The 23,687-nt window shown below is 49.4% G+C and overlaps 1 protein-coding gene across 1 annotated transcript in view; it reads left to right on the forward strand.

Moving 5' to 3' along the window:
• Window positions 1-6,211: 6,211 nt before the first annotated feature.
• SEMA7A (semaphorin 7A (John Milton Hagen blood group)) overlaps window positions 6,212-23,687 on the forward strand; it is a 46,815-nt gene continuing 29,339 nt past the window's right edge. Inside the window, exons 1-2 of the mRNA XM_044980273.1 lie at window positions 6,212-6,347; window positions 6,524-6,670. Of these exons, the coding sequence (XP_044836208.1) occupies window positions 6,559-6,670 (112 nt within the window). The 5' untranslated portion in view covers window positions 6,212-6,347; window positions 6,524-6,558. The remainder of the gene's footprint in view (window positions 6,348-6,523; window positions 6,671-23,687) is intronic.

Consider the following 23,687-nt stretch of genomic DNA (forward strand, 5'->3'; position numbering starts at 1 on the left):
GGGCAGAGTAGTGGTTGATGAACTCATTCCAGGGATGCATTCTCACGGGGCACCAAGCAGGATCTCCTGTTCTCATGGAGTCACAGCACCTTTCATTTTTATTGACCATTAATTTGCCTTTGCCATGGCGAGGGGAAAATTCCACAAAGCTCCATTTCCTTCTGATCGCTTTAGCCTCCTAGGAGTTCAGATGTCTTTCTGCCAGCCCCGGAACAAACAATATCCCTCCTCAGCTGTGATAAGGGTTTAATTCTCTTCCATTCTCCTTTCACTTTATTTCATGTTTCTGCCTCTTCATGTACATAGCAAAGCCCATGCGGAAGGAAAGCTGTCTGATAACTGTGGCAGTCTTTCTGCTGGGAGAGGTCCTTTCTCCTCTGCTACCATGTGCTGCTCCTTCCCAAAAGGATCACAAAGGCAAGCAGAAATATCAAGAGGACAAAACCCTAGAACTTCCTGGTATATATCCTGGTCTCTTGTAATAGTATTTTACTGTACAAACCCATGGTCCTCCAGGACGTCATGGTTGTCACTTATGGTCATGTCATGGCCTCTTCGGTCGTCTGCGTCAGAAGGATAGAATTCAGATCCTCCTGCTTCCAAAGCACAGGCTCCTAAAACCTGTTTATCTAAAGGAGCATCTCCATTAGTGGTTAGCGGTACTGAGCTTTGACACACAGTTGAGCAGTGCTGACTCTATGTAGTAGAGACCAGTGAAACAACTGCTCGTGCGTGCACACCCTCCGCACATCCTGGTATATATCACATTGGTAGATGTGCAGGTGAACAAGCCCCTGATGGTGTGGCTGATGTGATTAGGTCCTATGATGGTGTGATGGTGTCCCTTGAATAGATATGTGGACAGAGTTGGCACCGGGGTTTGTTGCAAGGATAGGTTCCTAGGTTAGTGTTTTTGTTGTGTGGTGTGTGGTTGCTGGTGAGTATTTGCTTCAGGTTGGGGGGCAATCTGTAAGCAAGGACTGGCCCTGTCTCCCAAGGTCTGTGAGAGTGAGGGATCATCCTTCAGGATCGGTTGTAGATCCTTGATGATGCGCTGGAGAGGTTTTAGTTGGGGGCTGTAGGTGACAGCTAGTGGCGTTCTGTTACTTTCTTTGTTGGGCTTGTCCTGTAGTAGGTGACTTCTGGGTACTCTTCTGGCTCTGTCAGTCTGTTTCTTCACTTCACCGGGTGGGTACTGTAGTTTTAAGAACGCTTGATAGAGATCCTATAGGTGTTTATCTCTGTCTGAGGGATCGGAGCAAATGCGCTTGTATCTTAGAGCTTGGCTGTAGACAATGGATTGTGTGATGTGGTCTGGATGAAAGCTGGAGGCATGTAGGTAAGTATAGCGGTCAGTAGGTTTCCGGTATAGGCTGGTGTTTATGTGACCATTGCTTATTAGCACTGTAGTGTCCAGGAAGTGGATCTCTTGTGTGGACTGGTCCAGGCTGAGGTTGATGGTGGGATGGAAATCGTTGAACTCCTGGTGGAACTCCTCAAGGGCTTCTTTTCCGTGGGTCCAAATGATGAAGATGTCATCAATATAGCACAAGTAGAGTAGGGGCGTTAGGGGACGAGAGCTGAGGAAGCATTGTCTTAAGTCAGCCATAAAAATGTTGGCATACTGTGGGGCCATGCGGGTACCCATAGCAGTGTCACTGACTTGAAGGTATACATCGTCCCCAAATGTGAAATAGTTGTGGGAAAACTCTAGAGGTGGAAGCAAACTTTGGCTTCGCCTGGAAACTGGCTTACAGTTTTGTAAAGTGCTTTGAGATTTCTGAATGAAAGGAACCACGTATAAATATTAACCTTTACAAATGGTCATAATGCTGGACCTTGTGCTGGGAAATTATGCATGGCACCTGTAGTGACACTAGGAGGCGCTCTAGTGCAGCAGCGAGGTAGTGAGACTGTAAGTGTGTCACAAAGAATATTGGTGGTAGCTAAACTTTAACTGCAATTCCTGTATAAATGGATCTTAGTTAGCTCTTTGGGGCAGAGCACAAGTCCATTTGTACTGTTCTAGCCCGGGCGCTGTAAAAATAACAATGTCATTCTTTCCCTGATTATATGGTAGGATCCAAGCACCAATATATCTTTAGTCTTCAAAGACCAGTGCTGCGAATGACATGTTGTGTTTTAAAATGCCTCCTCAGTAGGGGAAGCTATCAACATTAAACCCAAAACAGAATTCAACTCCCAACTCCGCTCTGGCAGCAAGACCCTATAAGGCTGAACTTGTTGTGATCCTCAGCACTCAACACAACAACATCCTGGCTGGCACCTGTATTTTGCTGTTGTGAGCTGCTGGAGGCAAAAAACAACCCAGAATCCCATTGTTCCCTCATACTGCTCAACCTTTCTCTCCTCCCTGTTTCAGCTGCTACTCACATCCCTCTCATTTTGGGCCTGATCCAAAACTCACTGAAGTCATTGAAAAGACTCCCATTAACATCAAGGGGTTTGGGATCAGCTGCTCTCCCATCTCGAGCGCCGTTTCTGGCCCTGATTCAACAAAGCACTTAAGCACATGCTTAACTCTGAGCCTGCTTTGAAAGTCCCACTGAAGCATGTGCTTATGAGCTTTGCTAAATAGGGGCCTTGCTACTCCGCCTTGTATACCATAGATGTGAGCGTGGAACGAACTCCCTGCTTGCGGTATCTTGGCCTCTGACCCCATCCCTTTAATAACTCTCACATGCTTGCTGAGCCGCAAGACAGAAGGCTACGCTAACTCAGGCTGTGGTCACAAATAATCAATTAAAGACCCGATCATCCAAAGCTCCTGTAAACCTAATGGGGATTTTGCCTGAGTGAGGAGCATAGGATAACACCCTAACTCTCTGCTTAGACTATATGCATGCAGTTCAGGAACAGAATCACTCAGCCGGGCCTTCCACTCCTACAGCCAGAGCTTAAACTCTCACAGGAGTGAGGAATATAAAACAAAGGTGAGGCACCTCTACTGTGTACAGAGATCCAGATTAGTGACCAGGGATTTATTACCCAGAATAGGCATCATCGCCTCTCAGAAATCATAGTGCAAATCAGATTTTCAGAGGCACAGAGGGGAACGAGTCCATTTGTGTCTATGAAAATCTCCCCTCCCCCCTCCCCCAGCACGTTTTATTGCTGTAAGTTCAAGGGAACCCATCGTCCAGCCTTGCTGCTCAAAGGAATCCTAAAATCTGAACAATAAAGCTTGGATTTTACCCCCAGATATAAAATGTAATTACAAAAGACGTGAAGATCATTTTTCTCACGAGGGTTGGCCTGTTTCCCTTCTGCTCTCTGTGTGTTTACAAGTTATTTTTCTTCGGCTGTATGAATTACATTTTCTTTGCTGTCCTTTGATTGCCAGCTCTGCAACAGACTGACCTTTGGGGGTAGGGGGAAATAGGGTGACCAGATGACCCGATATTATCAGGACCCGCTTTGTTTTCTATACACAACTATTTCCCAAATCTTCCCCCCTCCCCGCCCCCCAGGAAAAAACCTGGTCTGATATTCACACTTGCTATCTGATCTCCCTAGGGGAAAACCTTCTTTATTAGACGGGAAAGGTAACTAGCAATAAGCGTAGGCCCTAGTTTGTGCTTTTTGATTGTTTTGTATAGTAACCATTTGTCTCCACCATTTCCTCTTGTTTCTAGTAGAATCTTTATTTCCTACTTAAATCAGCCATCTTTCGTTATACGGGAGCAGTGATTTAAGGTAGAACTGGTAAACCGGGGGACATTGCTCTTTTGGGGGCAGAGGATCTGGGATTTCTGTGAGGCTGGATATCAGAGGGGGATGATTCAGAGGGCCTCGGGGACGGGGGCGCACCTCTTGTTAACTGTAAGGCAAAGACGGGGCTGGTGGAGAGTGCTCGAATGGCTGAAAGGCTGCTGAGGTTAGGGAGCTAACGCCCACATACCACACTCATGATCCAAGAACTGTCACACAGGGAAATGTATGAAAACAGCCGCCTAGAAATAAGAGGAACTGTCTGGAGGAAGCATTTTGACAGTGACTGGCTGGAGGGCTGGGCTGAAGTTCAAGCTATTTATAAAACGATTCTGTCTCTTCCATATGTTTCAGAATAAACTCAGAAATTAAAATGGATTTAATGAAGATTTTTTTGCTGTTATATCAAGTGCAACTGACTTGAATAGGCCCTGAAACAAGACCCCTTGGGAGCAGGAGCGGCTCTGTGTTTTTCGCCGTCCCAAGCACAGCAGTCAGGCGGCCTTCGGTGGCGCGCCTGTGTGCGGTCCGCTGGTCAGGATTCAGCGGCATTTCTGCGGGTGATCTGCCGATCCCGCGCCTTCGGCGTACCGAATTGCTGCCGAAGCTGCGGGACCGGCGGACCTCCCGCAGGCAACCAGCTGCACTGGTGCCTGGAGCCGCCCTTGCTTGGGAGAGTTTGGAGCTAAATTCTGTGGTCCAGAGCCACCTTCTTAATGCCAGGATAAAAACACTTGGATATCAAATGCATGGATGCAGCTAATGCAAAGTATAGATTCAGTTTGTAATAAAAATAAACACAGAGAGAATCCGAGCTCATCATTGACTAAAAATTGTCATGGCCGGAGTTATATGTATCAAGAATGCTGAGGGTTGGTGCAGAGTTAACCGATTAGATAGCATATGTAAATAAATACCTTCCAACGGGTAGTTCAGGGGAGCATAATGGTATCTCCTGGACTGCTAACTCAATCTCCCTTTTAGAATATTAGTTTACATGAAATGCCATTTTTTTTAGAAAATGCTTTGTTCTGTTAATTGAATTAACCACGATTTACCCATTGCACCAATAAGTCACAATGCTGACCAATGTCTTCATATTTTTATTAATATAATTTATATAATGCTAATCACATTCAGATAGTCCTGACTTTTGCAATGTTCTAAAAATAATACACTAATAGTATAAACACATAGCACAAAACCAGAGCTAAGATCGTTCAGGACATAAACTATAAAGGAAATAATAATACATCAAGCTTTCAAGGGTATAATGTATCTTTTGTGTGTACAGCCCAAATTTTAGGCGCAAAAAAATTTTTAGTCTCATATCATCATCAACAGCTGCTGGGGCTAAAAAGGGAGTGACGTGTATATATACCATGCTGCTGTTTTATAAATGATGGACCTGACTTTCATGTACTTTCACACAGCCTTGATAATGTAAAGGGGCCTTAAAGTGGGCATGAATTACATTTACACTCACTTTAAGGCTCACACTGCCAGAGCAGTAAATTAAAATTGGGCCCAATGTGCAGAGGGATCAATAAACCCAGTACAAAAATGCCACCATTTCTGGGGTGGAACATAACAGCTGTTTATAAGTGAACAGCAACACGGCACAACCTTATAGGACTGGAGGGGAAGAAAGATGTATCAAATTGGAAGTACAGGAGGGATTTTAATGTCATCATCTCTTTTTCCAATGTCAAGGTTAAGTAGGGCTATATTCCATTGGTTTCTTGGTTTAGGTAAGTACCCACACTGCCAGTTGGCTCAAGTCTAGGCCTGTTTTAGAGGCAGGGAAACTGAGCCACAGAGAGGCAAAGTGACTTGCCCAAGGTCACACAGCAGGCCAGTGGCAGAGCCAGGAATACACTCCAGTTCTGAGTCCTAGACTAGTGCTCTACCCCCTAGGCTATATTGTCTCTCATCTGGCAGACCATAGCCAACTTTTGTGATTCTTACCATGAGCCTGGCGATAGTTGGAGTAAAAAGCCCTATGCACCAGAGTTAGGGGAATACACCAGAATCTCAGCTTTCATTTTTTTTTAAAGTAAGTTTCTATCCCTCATGGTGGCAGAAGAAAGCTTGTAAAGGTGGCCCTCAAAGGCTAGAAAGCCAAGAAAAAAATCACCCCAATGTATTCTATTTAGAAGCTCATGGTTTTTAGCCACTCATGATTCTTGAACACTTGAGGCTGCAATGCCACAGAAGCAAGCTGGGGGCTACAGTATCGCTCTGACCCTGAGGATTTGCCCTATCCATCTCCACAGGCACAAAGTGACCCCTCCCTGGCACCTCCTGCTTGCAGAGCACCACATTCCCCAAGAACAGCTGTATGGCTCTAGAGGGGATTGGCCATTGGATCTGCTGTGGGGCAGTCGCTACTCCCTGTTTCATCTACAAGGAGCAGGTGTTCTGGATTCAGTCAGTGATAACATCATACTCCCCCCACCTTCCTTCATAAAGGGTTTGGATGGTGAGTTAGGGTTTGTCTTTCCTTGGAAATGGAGTGAAATAGCTAGTCTGGAATTCTTATTCCACAAGAATTCCAGACCAGAAATCCTGCCATAACTCCTTGTGTGGACTCTTATTCCAGAGTAGCTGATTTGGTAAATTTCCAAGCTTTGATAAACCCTTATCCCTAGCTGGGGTAACTGTTTCCCACCCTTGCTGCCCTGACCCATATTTCCTGCTTGCACTGTGATTGGCTAGTGTGAGTAACCACTCTAGACACACCCACTTTCAAAGGTTTGCATTGCAAGTGTATGCTCTACTGTTCTTCCAGAAGTAAGCTGCTGAGCTCTTTGGACAGCTGTGGAAATGGGTCTGAACTCACGTGCTGCCTATCTCTTTGCCCTATGGACCAGCCACCTGTTTCTCCTGACAGCCGGGCACTCAAGGGTGAATCCTAGAATTATTACAGCTCCAAAAGGTAAGTCCTAGAGAGCAACTGCCTGACAGATTCTTGTACTCCCTGACAGGCAGAGCTGGCAACCTAGAAATGTATAAATATTATGTGCCATTTACAAGAGATATGCTGAGAATAGCCCTGTTGGTGTAACAATCTATATCTTCTCTCTGTATAAAATCACTTTGGTGGGATTAGTCTTAATTCATTTTTGCCTCTTCAAGGAAGATTGATGCTGTCATACATGAAAAGATATTAACTGGCAACTTGCTCATGTGTTAAGATCTTTCTCCTCCTTGATCAGTTTCTTAATTTTTTACAGCTGCTCTTTCTCTTTCTTGAAGAGACCTTTACATTTTTTTATTTCATCCCCTTTCCAAACTGCACAAATATAATTAAGGCTGCTGATATGCCCAGTTCCTGGAGAGACACTGTAACAGCTCTCCCTGGAATTGCGCAGATACTGAGAAGCTGAAATGCCAAACACATGTCTTGTAAAACAGTTATCTTTCTATTCATTAGAGTTACTTAACCTGCTGTCTCTGTGCCAATTTGGCTCTGCGCTAAACATTTCGTACTGCATTCTCCTTGAGCAGAAATGGAGGGGCACAGCTATTAGAAGCGAGGTGAGGTTACAGATGAGGAAGTGTATACAGTGTTTGGAGCACATCTAAATGTATAGAACAGAATAGCTTTTACTGATGGTTTCTCTCCCCCCACAAACTCCTTGATTAACGCCGTGTACAAAGGCATTAACAGAAGGCACAGCTGTGTCCCTGATTTTACGCTATTTGTCTGAACCAAGCAGACAGCTGTGCTGAAAATGTCTTGTCAGTCTGTGACCAACAGCTTCTCTGTATAGTCTCCTGGAGCCTCTTTGTTGAGGGCATGTTTGCACCCAGCTATGGCCTAGCTTATTATGAACCCTCTGTTATTCTTCAGCCATGTGCAGTTTGTGATTAGTGTGGCTCGGAAGCAGCTGTTCGGGGGCATTTGGAGAGCGTGGGGAAAGTTAAGGCCTCTGAATGATATCCACAGCATGTGGGGAGTCAGACAAAGGCGATCCAGGAGAAAGGTGCCACTATTATCTCTTTGTCTGGCAAATAATGCAGACAAATGGTACAAGGAGGAGATGGGGACATAGAATCCGTGGCTGGGAAATGAGTGAGCTTTAGGGAGGAGGAAAATTTCCATTGAATCTTCCCGTGCACGTGAGGGGGAAACGCCTCTTTCCAAGGGAGTGTATCCCAGGGGAAAGAGCAGGCTGAAGCGATCAGGTTTCTATGGCACCTGTTTCTCTTTGGCCATGTTCCCCTGCTGCTTGTTACGCAGTTATTTACCCTCTCGGTCGGAGCCTTTGTAACGTACGTGTGCCCCAAGCTGGGCTTCCCGGCACGGGATGCGGGGAGACGCTGTTGCCAAGGAGCGCATTTGATAATTAGTGCTGGGAAACTTGATAGCAAATACGTGCTTTGAGATGGCTTCTGCCACAGGGCTTAGACAGGGCATGTCCCTGTCGCTTTATTGCAGGGGCGGGCTGTTTTAAGCTGGCCTGCGAGCCGCACCATGCGGTTCGGCCCAGCTCTGGAGCTCTGGCCGGGGCGCAGGGTTGGGGCCACACCATGCAGCTCCAAGAAGCAGCTGCATGGCCCTCGTCTGGCGCTAGCAGGGTCGGGGGCTGCTCCATGCATAGGAGCTGGAGAAGGGACATGCCACTGCTTCCGGGAGCCGCTTGAGGTAAGCGCCACTTGGAGCCTGCACCCTGAGCCTCTCCCCACGCCCCAGCCCCCTGCCCCAGCCCTGATTTTCCTCCCGCTCTGCAAACCTCTCGATCCCAGCCCGGAGCCCCCTCGTTCACCCCAAACCTCTTATCCCCAGCCCCACCTCAGAGCCCACACCCCCAGCCAGAACCTGCACCCCTGCCCCAGCCCTGATCCCCCTCCTGCCCTCCGAACTCCTGGGTCTCAGCCCAGAGCATCCCCCTACACCCCAAACTCCTCATCTCCAGCCCCACTCCAGAGTCCGCACCCCAACCCCAATTTCATGAGCATTCATGGCCCACCATACAAATTCTATTCCCCGATGTGGCCCTTGGGCTGAAAAGTTTTCCCACCCCTGCTTTATTGGCTCCTGTCCAGGATTTCTCTGAACAGCTGGGAATCCAGTGACAATGTCTAATTTAGGAAATCTGCTGTTCACTGTGTAAGTCTGGCTCCCTGTCACCCACATCTTTCTTACCCAGTAGTGCCGGGGTGCAGATTGGATAGCAGAGAGGATTGGCTAGGGAGTCTGGTGCCTTTGGTCATGAATTCAATTCCAGCCCAGGTGGGTAGTGACCCAAAGCTGTTACTCCTCTTGGCTGTCTGGCCTGGGAGAAAGGAGGCTGGGAAATTATTTTTGTGTTGATCCCTACCCCCACCCCGCCTGCATTCTAGACCCTTCAATGATAACCTGTTTGGAGCAGGAACTGGCTTATCTTGTGTCTGGGAAGTGCCTGGCCTGCTTCAGATGTAACTCGGATCAGTGTCCCCAAACCCACAGCCACAACTGGGACTCAACAAAAATGACCAAGGATTTTATGGGTGTGTCTACGCTGCAGGTGTGAGTGAGCTCCCCAGCCTGAGTAGACTTGTGCTAGCCACTCAAGCCCATCTGACCCCCAAGGCTTGAGCTCGGGTGGCTAATGCATGTCTCTGCAGGAGCCGCAGTGTCCATACAGCTAGATTTGCTGTTGCAAATCAGTCACTCTGTGGACTCTCATCATGAATCTGGCATTATTTGGCGCTTTTCCTTAAAGCATCATAGAACCATAGAATATCACCTCCACTCCTGCAGGCCACTGACTAACTGAGCGTCTTGGCTTTCGTTTAAACTTTCTAGCCCTCTTGGTTTTGGCAGAAAGCCTCAGAATATGGCCCCAGACCAGGCTCAGAAGGCAAGGGAAACAGATCCTGACACATCCTATTGTTTCAACTCTTGAGATTTTTATGCTAATCTCATTATTTTTTTTCAGGGACCAGACTCCTGATGGAGGAGTGGGGGGAATAGGGACCCAGTGTTCTGAGCTGATCTGTTCTTGTTTGGAATCTTTGGGTTTAATAAAGCCTTCCCTGACCGGATTAGCCGCTCACTGGCTTACTGTCCCTCTTTCAGAGCGATCACCCCATTTCAGGATGGAAATGGGCCCCTTTCTTGCCAAAGACAGCTTTGAGAGTCCAAACGTGGCATGATTTTGGTGTGGAGAAAAGCTGTTTTGTCTAATAACGTGGAAAATGGTGGGCCGTGAAACTGCCTGAAATGGAGCAGCCAGAATAACAGTGCAATATCGGGCTGCAAATTTATCACCAGTTTTGGCACAATCCTGTTGCTATCGTGCTCATAGCGCGCACACACAGAAATTATTTGTAAAACAACATAAATACTCTGGCTGGAAGTTGGCAATGTAGCATGACTTTATTTCTTAGAATTCAGAATAACAAGCAAGAATCCAAAACCAGAGAGCATGAAAATAGGCTGCTCCCCAAGGCAGAGAGGCACAACTCAGCCCACCTTGCTTTAAAATGGCCTTTTCCAATACTGACTCTGATCAGGTACTTTCAGACAGTCCCTTAGCCTGCAAGGCTGGCCAGACCCCCCCCCCCCCCAGCCATTCTTAAAGCAATAGCTTGCAATTCCAACACAGTCCTCAATACATACTGTTTCAGGGCATGAACTGCTTGCCAGCTGAAGTGGGGAAGCAATTCCTTCTACCATGAGATAGTCTTATCTAGTAAGACATGTTGTAAAAAGAGATGGGACTTATAGTGTAGGAATTGTGGGATGGCTCCTATGCTATTTAAAGGGATATCTAGTGGGCTTGGCTGTCTCTAGTGCAGATTAGCCACAGATCCTGACATAGGAGCGGTATATATGTAGCTAGGTCATGTCTGTTTGTAAACATGGGTATTGGGACCCAATTGGGTGTTTCCTCCTTCTCAGTTGTGGTCTCAAGGGGAACTGAGTCCAGAACCGGTTCCAAATGCCAAAGCTTGGACTCATTTCTAATTGCAAGGATTTTTCACCTTCCTCCAAAGCATCTGGCATTAGCCATTGTCAGAGCAGAAGCTAGACAGGGTGGCCCGTGGGTCTATTCTGGTGCATTTCACTTCCTCTAGTGCAGATGAAGGAAGAAAGGGAGCTGTGGAGTTCTGTAGCTTTGCAAAATAGCCCCTCAGTGCTCAGAGTTGCAGAGAATTCGGGCACTCCTCCCTTTGCCAGTGCAGAAGGGAGTGTGTTCAGGCTGGTAACTTGTGTTCTCTTTCTTTGCTTGCACAGTTAGAACTAAACGCTGGCCCGCTGGGCTGTGCTTAGGAAAAGGTACATTTGGATCATCTCACGCTGAGCCCTGGCTTGTCAGATCAGACACGGCTTTACAGTGTGGTAGGGCTGCAAAGTAAGAGACCAAGAGGAAAAACAGAGCTGGCCCAATATGCTACATTACAGCAGCAGTAGTTAGGCTTTTCCATGTGATACTGTTCCGCCACTAGGTGGCACTGTGTAAAATACCCCTTACTAAAGCTAACCTCAGCCATACCTGGCAGGGCAGTGAAGGATGGGATGAGCCCATCTGGTGTGTATCTCGCTCAGAAGGAAGCTCTGTGAACAGTCCATAGCTAGTACAGGAGCATGATAGCTGGCACTGCACTGGGACCCTACCCACATCTAGCCAGGACTCCCACTCCAAGTTAGCAATCAGGGCAGGGTGGGTGTGGCCGCTGACACCTGTTTATGACCCCATGTCCCCCCTTTTTAACATGGGCATAGTTTAGGGGCATTCCCCCCCCGAAAACCACAAGCCTTAGGCAGGCACGGAGCAATGCTGAGATCAGCTCCCCTGCTGCGAAGCACAGCCCCATCCAGCGCTGCTCCGTGCCTGCCCGAGGCTTGGAGGGAGGGGCAGTGCTTCCCCCTTCCTCCAAACTCTGCCCATGTTAAAAAGTGGGGGGGGCATGGCCCCCGGGCCCACTGGTTCTGGCGCTGTTGGATTCCATCCCAGGTGATGTTTAATTTCCGCTTGGCTTCTTGATGGCATAGGTGAAAGGCTGTCGTGTGTCTTGGTCAGGCTGACGTAAAGTTGGTTCTAACTGTAATAAGCTGAGAGGTTGCTCCAGACACGTGTGAGTCTGTTCTCGACAGCAGCGAAGTCCTTCTCCTAGGACGTGCTGCATAGATCATCGGCATATGTGAAGCTCCTCGTATTGATCTGCATGGGCTGGTCATTGGCATATAGGTTGAAGAGGAGTGGTGTTTGCACACTGCCCTGTGGGAGGCCGTTCCCTTGTCTCCAGCGGCTCTGTTTCTTGCACAGTTCTACGTGAAACTGTCTCTTCTCCAGGAGAGATCGGATCAGCCACCCTGCGTGGTAGTCGGGCATCACGTCGTAGACTCTGGCAAGCAGGTTTTGGTGGCTGACTGTATCATATGCCACTGGTAGGTCTAACAACACAGCACTTGTTACCATCCCTCCCTCCAATCCATCTTCTGTATGCCGAGTGCTATGTAGGCAGTACGAGACTTTCCCAGTCTCAGTCCAGCTTGTTACGCTATGGGATGCTGCTCAATGTGAGGCAGATGAGAATAAGGCGTTTGTGAAGTTTATAATGGTGGCATATGCATTGGGGGGGGGAGGTTTGAGAATCTGTCCATTGGGGTCCTCGCTGAAGATGGATCTGACAGCCCTTCCTCTCAGCCTGCTCATCTGGTGTCTTCCAACCCCAGTCCTCAGATCCTTTGCAGGGGCTGCAGCAGGGCCTGATGGGAGGAGTGTCCCTGAGACCCGAAAGCCGTGTATGACTGACCAGCCATAAGCACTCCGGGAGGTGGGGTGGGCTGGAGTTGGGGTGTGGGGGGGTGCTCCACCCCTCGATGAGTGGATCAGCACTGGTGTGTCAGGAGTAGGTGCCCACAGCAGTATCTGTATTGTGCCAGCATCTGCTTCTGTAGGGAGTTACCTTCTTGGCCCATGGCTGCTGTATCCACCCTTCCTCATCTGAGGGGAGCTGGATCAGCCACATGGGAGCATTTGGTACCAGGCTCCCTGCTCCTCATCCTCTCCCCCTGCAGCTGATGGGCTGTGCCAATCCAGCCATCACCACTTGGCATGTGGTCCCTGTGTGGACGTAATGTGTGGTTACTTCCACTTCATCCTGATCTTTTCTTCTTGCCCAGAAATCCCTTAGCCTGGCCCTCTAGACCGTGGGTGCCATGGGTTTGCGGGGAACCTTTCCATTCTCACTGGGGCTGATTCACAGAAAAAGTGAGACAGCGGAGGAAGAATCAAAGCGAGGAAGCCACATGGTGTTTCCACTGCTGAAGGCAGCTTTGTTTTCTAATGACTGAAGCCCTGTTTCCCCCAGGAGAAAAGGCACCTGGGATGGAGTTACCAGCATCAGCGTTTCCAGTAGAAAGCCCCATTCCGAGTGGTGCAGATTTGCTCTGTGGTCATCTTCTCTAGGGGTGACATTGGCGTAATTAAGTCTCAGTGCAAAACATTTTAAAACCAAACAGAGCAAGTGGTTTCTGTCCCCGCCTGCTATAGGAATGTGAAGAAAACAAATAGGGTTGGAATAAACAATGTAAAGTTCAGGCTGCTTTACTTGGCATACAGGATTTAGAAATCATTGTCCATTTCAAAATGCATCCCGTACATTCAACTAGCCCTGGCTCCATACGCTGCCTAGCCCAAGGTCAGTCCTGTTAGTAGCTTGACCTCTGTGACTGGCCCCAGTTCACTTCATGGCTCAGCAGGACTAGAACACAGATCCTCCTCTCCAAAAGCACCAGCTCACCTGGGCGACAGAAGAATCTCCAATAGCAGTAGGAACATAGATTTCCTGACTGGATCAGACCCATGGTCTATGAGCCCAGTATCCTACTGCTGATAGTGGCAGCACCAGATGCTTCAGAGGAAGGTGCAAGAGTCGCACAGTAGCAGATGTGGATAATCTGCCCCCACGTTAGAGCTCATTTTGATCTCTACTGCGTCGGGAATGACTGAAGCCCTGAAGTTTAATATTCCTTTCAAAATTATTATTGTCCATAATTACAATGGCTCTGGCTTTTCTTGCTATCCATATAAATCACTCCAGTCCCTTTTGGAATGTTAAATTCTTGGCCTCAACAACTTCCTGTGGCAGTGAGTTCCACAGTCTAATTATGCATGGTGGGAATAAAAATGATGATAATCCCTAGCTCTCATCTAGCATTTGAGATCTGTGGATCTCAAAGCGCTTTACAGGGGACGTCTGTATCATTATCCCCAGAAAGCATTTCCTTAACTTAAGGGAATACTGAATGACTCACAGTGTGAGAATAGGAAGTCATGAAGGTTTGCCATCTTGTACGATAATTTAATTTTGGTGACACACCCCTGGTTTAAGTTTCAGCTGAGCAGTGCTCCCACTATGACTTGGCCCGGGCGGGGAAGGAAAGAATGTAAATTGATAAACAGTGTTACCTGTGCCTCAGCGGTGAGGGTGGGTCATTGGTGGAGTAATTTGGACGAAAGACTGAATTCCCTGGAGTCTGAATTGCCTTTCCTAACCCTAGTGAAGGGATGGGGCCCACCAAGCAGTCAGGTCCAGATCCCCAAGGGTAGTTGTATCTAACTCCCATTGATTTCAATGGAAGTTGGGTACTGAAATAACTCATTGTTGCAGTGATGGGGAGGCAGGAAGTACCTAATATGGTGAGCAGGGAGCCTATAATGACGTGGGTGGTGCCCGCTGCTAATCAAGCAGAAGGTCCCTCTGCAGGAGGTATGAACTTCTCCAAATTGTTCCTTGTCACCCGCAGGCTTTTTGGAGAACAGAAAGTCTCTTCTCCTAACTGAGCTTCTTCCTCATGCCAAATTTCCCTGTTGCTTTTTGTTTGTAAAGTGCAAGAGTCTGGGTGGAAAGCAGTGGGGGTGGGGTGGGGGGTTCACAAAGAGCTGTTTATCCCCAGATCAGGTGCAGGGAGAAAGTAGCTCACACCCATGTGCCTGGGTGCTGACCAGGAGTGAGACGGGGAGCACAAGATCTAGGGCCCCTTCAGACCCAGGTCCAAAAGGGGACAAGTGGTAGGGGAGGGATGGCTCTGTGGTGTGGACCCCTGTCCCACCAGGGGCAGAGACTGAGACTCAGCTGCTCACCTGATATAGGTGCAGTCAGTTGGCAACATCCTACAGACCTGGGTGGGAAAGGAGCCTCCATCTTGGAGATGGAAGGTTCCATGGCCTTTGAGTCCTTCAGAAAAGAAGAGCCGAGTTCTTGAAATGTACGTATTCCGCCTTAGTGTAATTCTTCATACAGCTGGTACCCTCGATGGTCTGTCTTTGTCCGAGGCTCTCCAAGTGCTTGATGGGCATTTATTTGTGCTCAGCCCTTCAGAGGATTCTAGGCCTTTCATCTTCACCTTGATGCGGATGGGGAAACTGAGGCTAAGTGACTTGCCCAAGGTCATGCTGTGAATCAGTGTCAGAGCTGGAAATCGACCCAGAGGAAGCATTCTCCCTCTTGTGACCACACCTGCACACATGCAGCAGCCAGGGGCAGGCACTGAATTAATGCAGCCTGCTTTAAGCAGCCTTTCTCCTACTCCATTTGCTGGGGTAGGCTATCTCTGCTGCACCCGCTGGAGGCACATTGCAGAATTGCACCCCAGGAGTCTGGGCTCTTTAAAGCTCATTTGTTCTCCGGTTGTCAAGCCAGGTTCCATCCTCCTCACTGTACAATTCCATTTAAAAACGCACACCGAGAGGGATTGAGGCTCACCCTGCTACCACTAGGTCTCTGGGGCTGACTCTAGAATTCGAGCTGGGGTGATGCTACAGCCTCCAATAGCACATAGCACCCAGCCCATGCCAGGTGCTGCCAGCACCATGGGGATAGAGGTGGGAATAACAATGTGCTGCTCTCGTCTCCTCGCTCTCTACCTCCAGCAAAGAGGCAGTGACATTGAATGGGACCAGCTGCATCCCCTCTGGCATTTGTTCCAAGTGTAAGAGAGCAGCTGTTTGGCAAAGAGAGGCTCACTTGGGAGCTTTCGGGGGACGCTGGCGGTGTGCAGGCGGGTAGATGAGACTCAACTGCTGCGTGCTAACAAGGAACACCTTTTACCTCAGACACCGGGGAGGTGCCAGGCTTGTCTGTTTAGATTGTAACCCAGCGTCCTAGTGATTAAACCATCGATGACCAGGGCCTGCTGACAGTGGGAGGCCACTACCCCAGAACAGCTCGAGTCATGCCCAGCCCCCCATTCCGGGAAAGAAGCGGCACCTGCGAGCAGCTCCCAGCTGTTCCTCCCCTCCTGCCTCTCCCTGCCCCCCCCCACAGCTTGCTTGGCAGGGAGGGGGCTTGGCCTCCTCATGTGACCGAGGAATCGGGGGCGGGGATGGACATGTGACCCCACATTCCTTCTTTCTAGCTCTAAGGTGGTTAAGCTCTGGAACAGGCTCCCAAGGGAGGTTGTGAAATCCCCGTCAGGTCGGACAATCTCCTGTCAAGGCTGCTCTAGCTTTACTTGGCCCTGCCTCGGCGCAGGGAGCTGTTACTCTGCAGTGCGCCTGGCACGCTGCCATCGTCTCCTCACAACCTCTGGCTGAACTTTGGCTCCCCTGCCCACACTGCCGAGAGGTTCAGAAATCGGTCGTCTAGGATAAAAATAAGTCTCCTTAGCACCAACTCCCCAAATCTGGGTGAGGCCAAGGTCCTCTCGGCTCTTCCATTCCAGGCAGTTTACTGGAGTCTTGCGTGTGACCTTCAAAGCTGAGGTCCCGTCTGCTCTTCGTGGTACAATTCCCCCGCCCCAGCCCTTTTTGGACGAACAAGGATCCTTGGGTAGATCAGACAGTAAAATGCTGCATGCTCACGAGAAGCCCCTTTTACCCCTTTCATCTCCCCTGTGCCTGGCGTGTCTGTTTAGACCAGTGATTTTCTCACTGTCTGTCTCTGGCTGCTGCCCTCTGGCCCAGAAGTGACAGTGTTTCAGAGCGGCTGTGTATGCAGCCTGGGCTTGCCACAGGCATCTCAGAGTTAGGTCCCCAAATCTCACTGAAACCCCTTGGGAGTTGGGCAGCTTTGAACCTTTCAGCCGTAGTCCATGAAGCGCTTTGGGGATGAAAGTGCTCTGTAAATCCTAGCGAGATTGAAAGGTGGGGCTGGAGAGGTCACCGAGTCCAGCTCCCTGCACTGGGGCAGGGCCAAGCAAACCTAGACTAACCCTGACAGGTGCTTGTCCAACCTGTTCTTAAAAACCTCCACTGACGGGGATTCCACAACCTCCCTTGGGAGCCTGTTCCTAAGCTTAACCACCTTAGAGTTAGAAAGTTTTCCTAGTATCTAACCTAAATCTTGCTGCAGATTCAACCCATTGCTCCTTGTGCTACCTTCAGTGGACACAGAGAACAATTGAGCACTGTCCTTTTTATAGCAGCCTGTAGCATATCTGAAGATTATCAGGTATCCCCTCGGTCTCTTTGCCTAGGACTAAACATGCTCTGCTTTTTAAACTTTTCCCTCCTAAGTCAGGTTTTCTAAACCCTTGATCCTTTCTGTGGCTCTCTCTGCTCTCTCAAATGTGTCCACATCTTTCCTAAATTCAGATGACTGATTTGCCATGGCAAGGTCACTGATTCCACAGAGAGGCCCTGAGTTAAAATGCCATCACCAGGCTGAAGGAGGAGTTGGGCTGGATCCCACCCCCCACCTCTGCTGCGGTCCCACCTCTCTAGGTATCACTAACCAACCCCGCTATGGAGGGCTCCTCCTTGGGGCTCAGAGATGTACCCTCATCCCGGCTGCACACCCACCCTGGGACGCTTCTGAGAAATGCTCCTATGGGAGCCTCCAGTTACAGTATTGGCAGCACATTGTTATGTCTAAGAGTCTGATCAGCCAATGCTGTTCATATGCCACAAGCTTCACTGACTCTCTCGGGTAAAGGAGCAGCCATCTGGTCTGGTCCTCTCCCCTCCTGCTCCGCGTCTGTCTGGAAGGATGGGGCGCTGACAGCTTTTAAAAACTGCAGACAGAAGTTGGCAGAAATAAACGTCCCCACAGCTAGTCACCAGCTCCTCTTGTATTTAGATTCCCAGACAGGGAGGATAAACTCAGGTGCCACTGTTATGATTTCCGGGAAGAGCCTCGTGATGATCAATGGGCAGCGGCAAAGAATCTGAGCAGTGGAGAGCAGGAAGGATAAATCTGAGCCCCCTAGAATGTCTCTGGGCTTGTTGGGACCCTGCCATGGCTGGGAGCAGGAAACTGCTTGAGCTGCAGCTCTGGGACAGGGATAGTTGTGTCCCCACAGATGTCCCCTCCCTCCTGCCTTATTGACCCCAGCCTTTTTTCTTAGTCAACGAGCGACTACTGGACATGTGCTGAGTCTCAGAGGTGCAGAACTCTTGCTCCACTATCTACTAACCCCCTTCAGCAATAGATGAGAAACAAGGTGGCAGCCATGCCCAGCACTTGATACATGTTCATTTTGTGTTTGGGGCCCAAGCTTTACTGATCTATAGTCCCCACATGCCTAGCCACAGCAGAGAGTCAGTATGACCTGGCGCTTGGAACACATAGCTGGGGTTCAGGCCAGCTGGGGTCTGGTCTCGGCTCTGGCACTGAATCAGTGATGGACCTTGGACACGTCACCTTCACCACCCTGTGCCTCCGTTTCCCCCTCTGGAAAAGAAGGGTTAAGAATTCTTACTCATTGCTGGAAGGTGCTGAGAGATCTTCTGGTGGCAGGTGTCCTCTGGGGGTGTTTAGGCTATACTGCTGTAAGGTCTGGGAGTTCAGCATTCCAGTCCCATGGACATTTGCTGGGGGACTGGGCTCCTCCCTACTCCTTTGCAAACCCCAGCCTTAATTTGCTCCAATTCAGTTAGAGAGAAATAAGAACAGCAGAGAGGTGCTAAGGAGAGGGATGATTGTTCAGTGGTTAGAGCACTTGCTCAACTCCCTGCTCTGCCACAGCCACCCTGTGTGACCTTCAGCAAATCACAGAGCCGCTCTGTGACTGTTTCCCCATCTGTACAGTGGGGATAATAGCCGTGCCTGGCCTCCCAGTCCCGGGGGTGTTTGTGACAATACATTACAGATTAGGAAGTACTCGGGTAACTATGGAAGTCAAGAGCAAAAGCAACGATGAACTGAATTTCCAAATGAGATGGCTGTGGAGGGGAAGACCCCACCCACCTTTACTGGCAAGATTGGGGTGTCCCAGGACATCACACCTTGGCTTCATGCTTCTGGATAAGAATCCCAGGGAAAGTACTGTCCTGTGGCTGTAAAGCCCTCATAAACTGGAGGGGATGGAGGACAAACCTATGGTGGGCTTCTGAGCACTGACAACTCATCTAGAGTCAGGGAATTTAAAAAAATAACCCTAGGAATTATTTCTTCAAAACAATTTTTTAAAATGAGTCCAATCACGACCGAGTGGGGATTTGGGAATTCTGTGGGGGTCTCCACTGTGGCAGGAACCCTTGTAAATTTCCAATAAATGGGGTGTGCATCTGTAACTTGTAACTATCTCTCAGATTTACTTTGTAGGGGAAAATAGGGAAACGGCAGCAGGAAAGAACCTTCTCTGCACGTCATCGACAGGCACCAGCTGAACTGCTGCATTTCCTTGTTTGAGGATGTCTAAAATGGGCTCGTACTTCGTTTCCTGTTAAAGTTCAAGGGACAGGTCAGCAGATGGGCTGTGCTGGCAAAGCACTGAGTTGGTGCTGGCCAGAATCCCAAGGCTGCTTCCCCTGCCCGTACCTTGGCTATACTGAGCTCTTCCAATTGAAGTGGGTTGAGTCCGGATGGGACAGCCCTGACCGCAGCTCCACTCTGTTTATAGATCAGCAATAGTCTTACTAAAATGCTGTCTCAAACCATGGAATGCAGGATGTATTTGGTACCTCTGGCCTCATTCCCGGTGCAGGGGCTTAGCCGTGTGTGACTTGGCACCACGGAAGGGATGTAAGGCTCTGATCTGTCTGTCTTGTTGGAAATTTATAAGGGTTCCTGCCACAGTGGGGACTCCCACAGAATTCCCAAATCCCTGCTCTGTCGCTAGCTGCCTCTTTTCCTTGGGATTATTATTATTATTATTTTTATTTTAAAAAAATCCCCAGCACTGGATGAGTTGGTGAGGGCTCAGAAGCCTGCCATAGGTTCGCCCTCCATCCCCTTTGGTTTATGTGGGCTTTAGACCCCCAGGACAGCACTTTCCCCGGGATTCTTATCCAGAAACCTGAAGCCAAGATGTGAAGTGCCTCCGATTTGTCCTGAAGTGTTTCCTTCCTTCCTGCCCTCATCTTTCATTGAGTGCAGGAAAGAATAAAGCCAGGCACTACAGGACGCAGTAAATGTGCTTGTGAGGGAGCAGAACAGAAAGGGATTGAGGCTCAGGTGGGAGCACTCTCCCTGCAGGGTCTGACATCCCATGATAGGACTCAAAGTGGCACACACAGTGCACCCACCTCATGACGCTAGGTGGGTCACACTATGGTAAAGCTGTCATTCCTTGTGGTGAGTTTCATCTCCCTGCCTCTGGCAATGGCTGTCTAGATGGAAGTGAAAGGTCCTGGTGCCCTTTCTATAAGAGCTGGGGCGATATTACTTAAACTGGCATCCCAGGCCACCGTTCTGCTCTTCCGTTGAAACTGATTCGCTAAGATCCAGGGCTGTACGTGAATTCTGCTATCCAGTCGCTAGCATAACAGGACCCTGATCTTGATTAGGGGGCCTCTGGGAACTACTGGACTAGAAATATGGACTAATTAAAAACAAGCAGAGTGCATGTGGCCTGATTCTCAAAGGGGATGAGTGCTTTGCAACCCCCACTCGGGTTTGCTCGGCAGTTTTGAAAATCAGGTCAGTCATGGCTGATGCCTCTGCAATACACTCACTGCACCCCATGGAGACGCGTTGCTGTGCATCCCGTGAGCATGGAAGATCGAGTATTACCAGGGTTATTGAAGCTCATGCTTCTAAGCTGATTTCCCAGCTGGAGTCAGGAAGGATAGTATAGTATGGCACAATTAGGGGCATCATTAGGGCACTGGGTCACTGTTGCGTATTCTGAAATATTCAGTATTAGTCCCTATCCGACAGGATACCAGAGTTCAGGGCCCATTGGCTTGTCCTGGTGAGTCATTTCCTGTGTTCTTATAAATGCTGCTGCTCTGTATATGGCTTAATTCTAAACCCAACTCTCTCCAGTCAGAACAATTCTAAGAACTGGTCGCAAAAATCCCACTGAAACTTCTTTTTGTTCTGATTTGGCAAATTTGTCTCTGTGGAACGGGTCGGTCTGATTTTTAATGGAGTTCTGCCGGAACCCCAGCACATTCACCGCCTGCCAGGCAGGTTTCCATCAGTTCCCAGGCTTCTAGGGCCCGTTGCTTGGGGGCAGCCCATCGAGCAGATTGCGTTGGGGTCGAGGACTTGCAGGTTGCACAGCTCCTTCCCTTTTGCAGAGGGTTTCGAAATGTTTTGTTGTAACATAGAGTCGGAATAAACCAGATTTCAAAATACTGACATCGACCCCAAAATGGAATTGCCCCTCTGCTCAGCTCTATGGTTACACAGGAGGGACATGAGATTTGCCATGACTGATGGTCCATCTAGCCCACTAGCCAGTTTCAGAGGATGGTCTATCAATCCCTGCTAGGGAGAATTTTGCAACAATATGCCTTTGATGGACGAGTCCTCCCAGCCCCAGACAGTCGCTGCTTAGCTAGCATCCTGAAGCAGAAGCATGAAGCCTGATTGCTTTTTAGACATGAATGATCAGGGGTATGGAACAGCTTCCATATGGGGAGAGATTAAAAAGACTGGGACTTTTCAGCTTGGAAAAGGGACTTAAGTGGGGATATGATAGAGGACTATATAATGTTGACTGGTGTAGAGAATGTAAAATTTCCTTATTCATTTGTTCCTTTGCATAACTCAAAAACTAGGGGTCACCCAATGAAATTAATAGGCAGCAGGTTTAAAAAAAACAAAAGGAAGTATTTCTTCACACAATGCACAGTCAACCTGTGGAACTCATTGCTAGGGGATGTTGCGAAGGCCAAAACTATAACAAGGCTCCAGAAAAGTTCATGGAGGATAGGTCCGTCAATGGCCATTAGCCAGGATGGACGGGGATGCAACCCCATGCTCTGAGTTGTAGGCGCTGACTCCGTGGGTGCAGGGTTACTGGGTCTCTCACCAGGGTATGAACTGGTGATGGCAGGGAGGTGCAGCCACAGGCTGGAGTGTGACAGGTCTCCCATGTCCAGCCCACTGAGGGTTTGGCTCTTTAGCTCAAGAGGACCCCGGGTCAATCCCTGACCGGAGAGATGGAACCCAACCAAAATCCCTCGGGGACCATTTGGTCCCCAAACTAGCTGCATGGCCCATTTCTGCCAGGGGTTGGGGGAGTGTGGGAAGGCCTGAGAGGCTGAGAAGAGAAGCAAGAGGAAGACCTGGTCCCAGGGGCCTCTCACAGAGAAGTGACGGGACTGGGGAGGAGCCACAAGACACAGATAAGCCAGCTTCACTTTCTGAAGTGAAGAAACCAGCGATCACACAAACTGGTTTGCTCAACCTGGCCCGAGTGCTAAGTCATTGTGAGAGCCTAGTCTCATGAGAGTCCAACTGATTGCAATATTTGGGGTCAGGAAGGAATTTCCCCCCAGATCAGATTGGCAGAGACCGTGGGATTTTTTGCCTTCCTCTGCAGCATGGAGCACAGGCCACTTGCAGGTTTAAACTCCTATCAGTGGTGGAGTCTCTGTAACTTGAAGTCTTTAAACTGTAATTTGAGGCCTTCAGTCACTCAGCCAGAGGTTAGGGGTCTATTACAGGAGGGTGTGTGTGGAAAATCTGTGGCTACGATATTCAGGAGCTCAGACTAGATGATCATGATGGTCCCTTAAAGTCTGAGGGAGCCTGATATTAACCCTTCCCCTGCCCCGGGCTAAAAGGAAATGTGGGAGGGGCGATGGTGCACTGCATCACTGCGCACACAGACCCAGCCTAGTGGGGTGGGACCACGGTGGCTTTAAGCCATCCTGCCCACTCCCTCTCCTGATCTGTTCCAAGGGCCAAAATTACAGCAGCCCATCCCCAGCTGCCATTGGGCTGTGACACCAGCCTGCCCCCTCCCATTCCCAGTCCCCCCCCCTCCCCCCCACAGCACACACATACACATCCCTTCTGTTTGGGCCTTGAGACCCAGTGCCTGTGTTGGGAGACTTCCCGTGCCCCCACCCCCCACCAACCAGATCATGGCCTGTTCTGGCCCCTGGGGAGGGGTGAATCCATTCTGTTGTCCCCAGGCTGGCTCCACAGAAAGGTTAGGTTTACACCAGCCAGTGACTCTGTCAGAACAGCATGGGGGGGAGCTTGTCCCTGTTGCCTCTCAGTGACCCCTGATCACACCAGATCAGGTCATAAGTAAAGAGGAGACACTTTTTTACCTGCCAGCTCTACAGACTCCTGGAATCTGAGAACCAAGCTGGGCAATCTAGGGTCCGCAGGCCAGATCATACCTGCCATCCATGCCACCTGTGCAGGCCCATTGCCTTTGGATCATGTCCTGAGTGTGGCTTGTGCTGTCAATTGGGTCTAGTTGGAACTTAGCACACAATTGGGTGGATACAGCAGCAGGACCAGGTCCAGCTGAGCCGAGATCTCTGGGCCCCCTGGCCAGTGACTGAGTGAGCTGCTTTGAGCAGAGAGCCATGTCCAATCAGTCCTTGAGCCAGTCTCCCATTCATCGGGAAACCTGTGACTGAGCACATGAAATCATCCCTTCTCCTTTGATCACTGGCTGCTGCTCCTCGCTTGCTGCCCTAGCTCACTCTGCCTGGCAGTAGCTACACCACTGATGGCAGCAGTGAGTTGACATCTCCCTGGGTCACTTGTCTGCAGTGTAACGCAAGCGGAACACGGCCTTGTGCCAGAGCAAATACCCTGCTATCGTCGTCCATAGACCCATGTGCATGCTGGGCAGGAAGGATGGATCAGTGGTTAGT

This window comes from Mauremys mutica, chromosome 11 (genome assembly GCF_020497125.1).
Source record: "Mauremys mutica isolate MM-2020 ecotype Southern chromosome 11, ASM2049712v1, whole genome shotgun sequence".
Classification (NCBI taxonomy): domain Eukaryota; kingdom Metazoa; phylum Chordata; order Testudines; family Geoemydidae; genus Mauremys; species Mauremys mutica.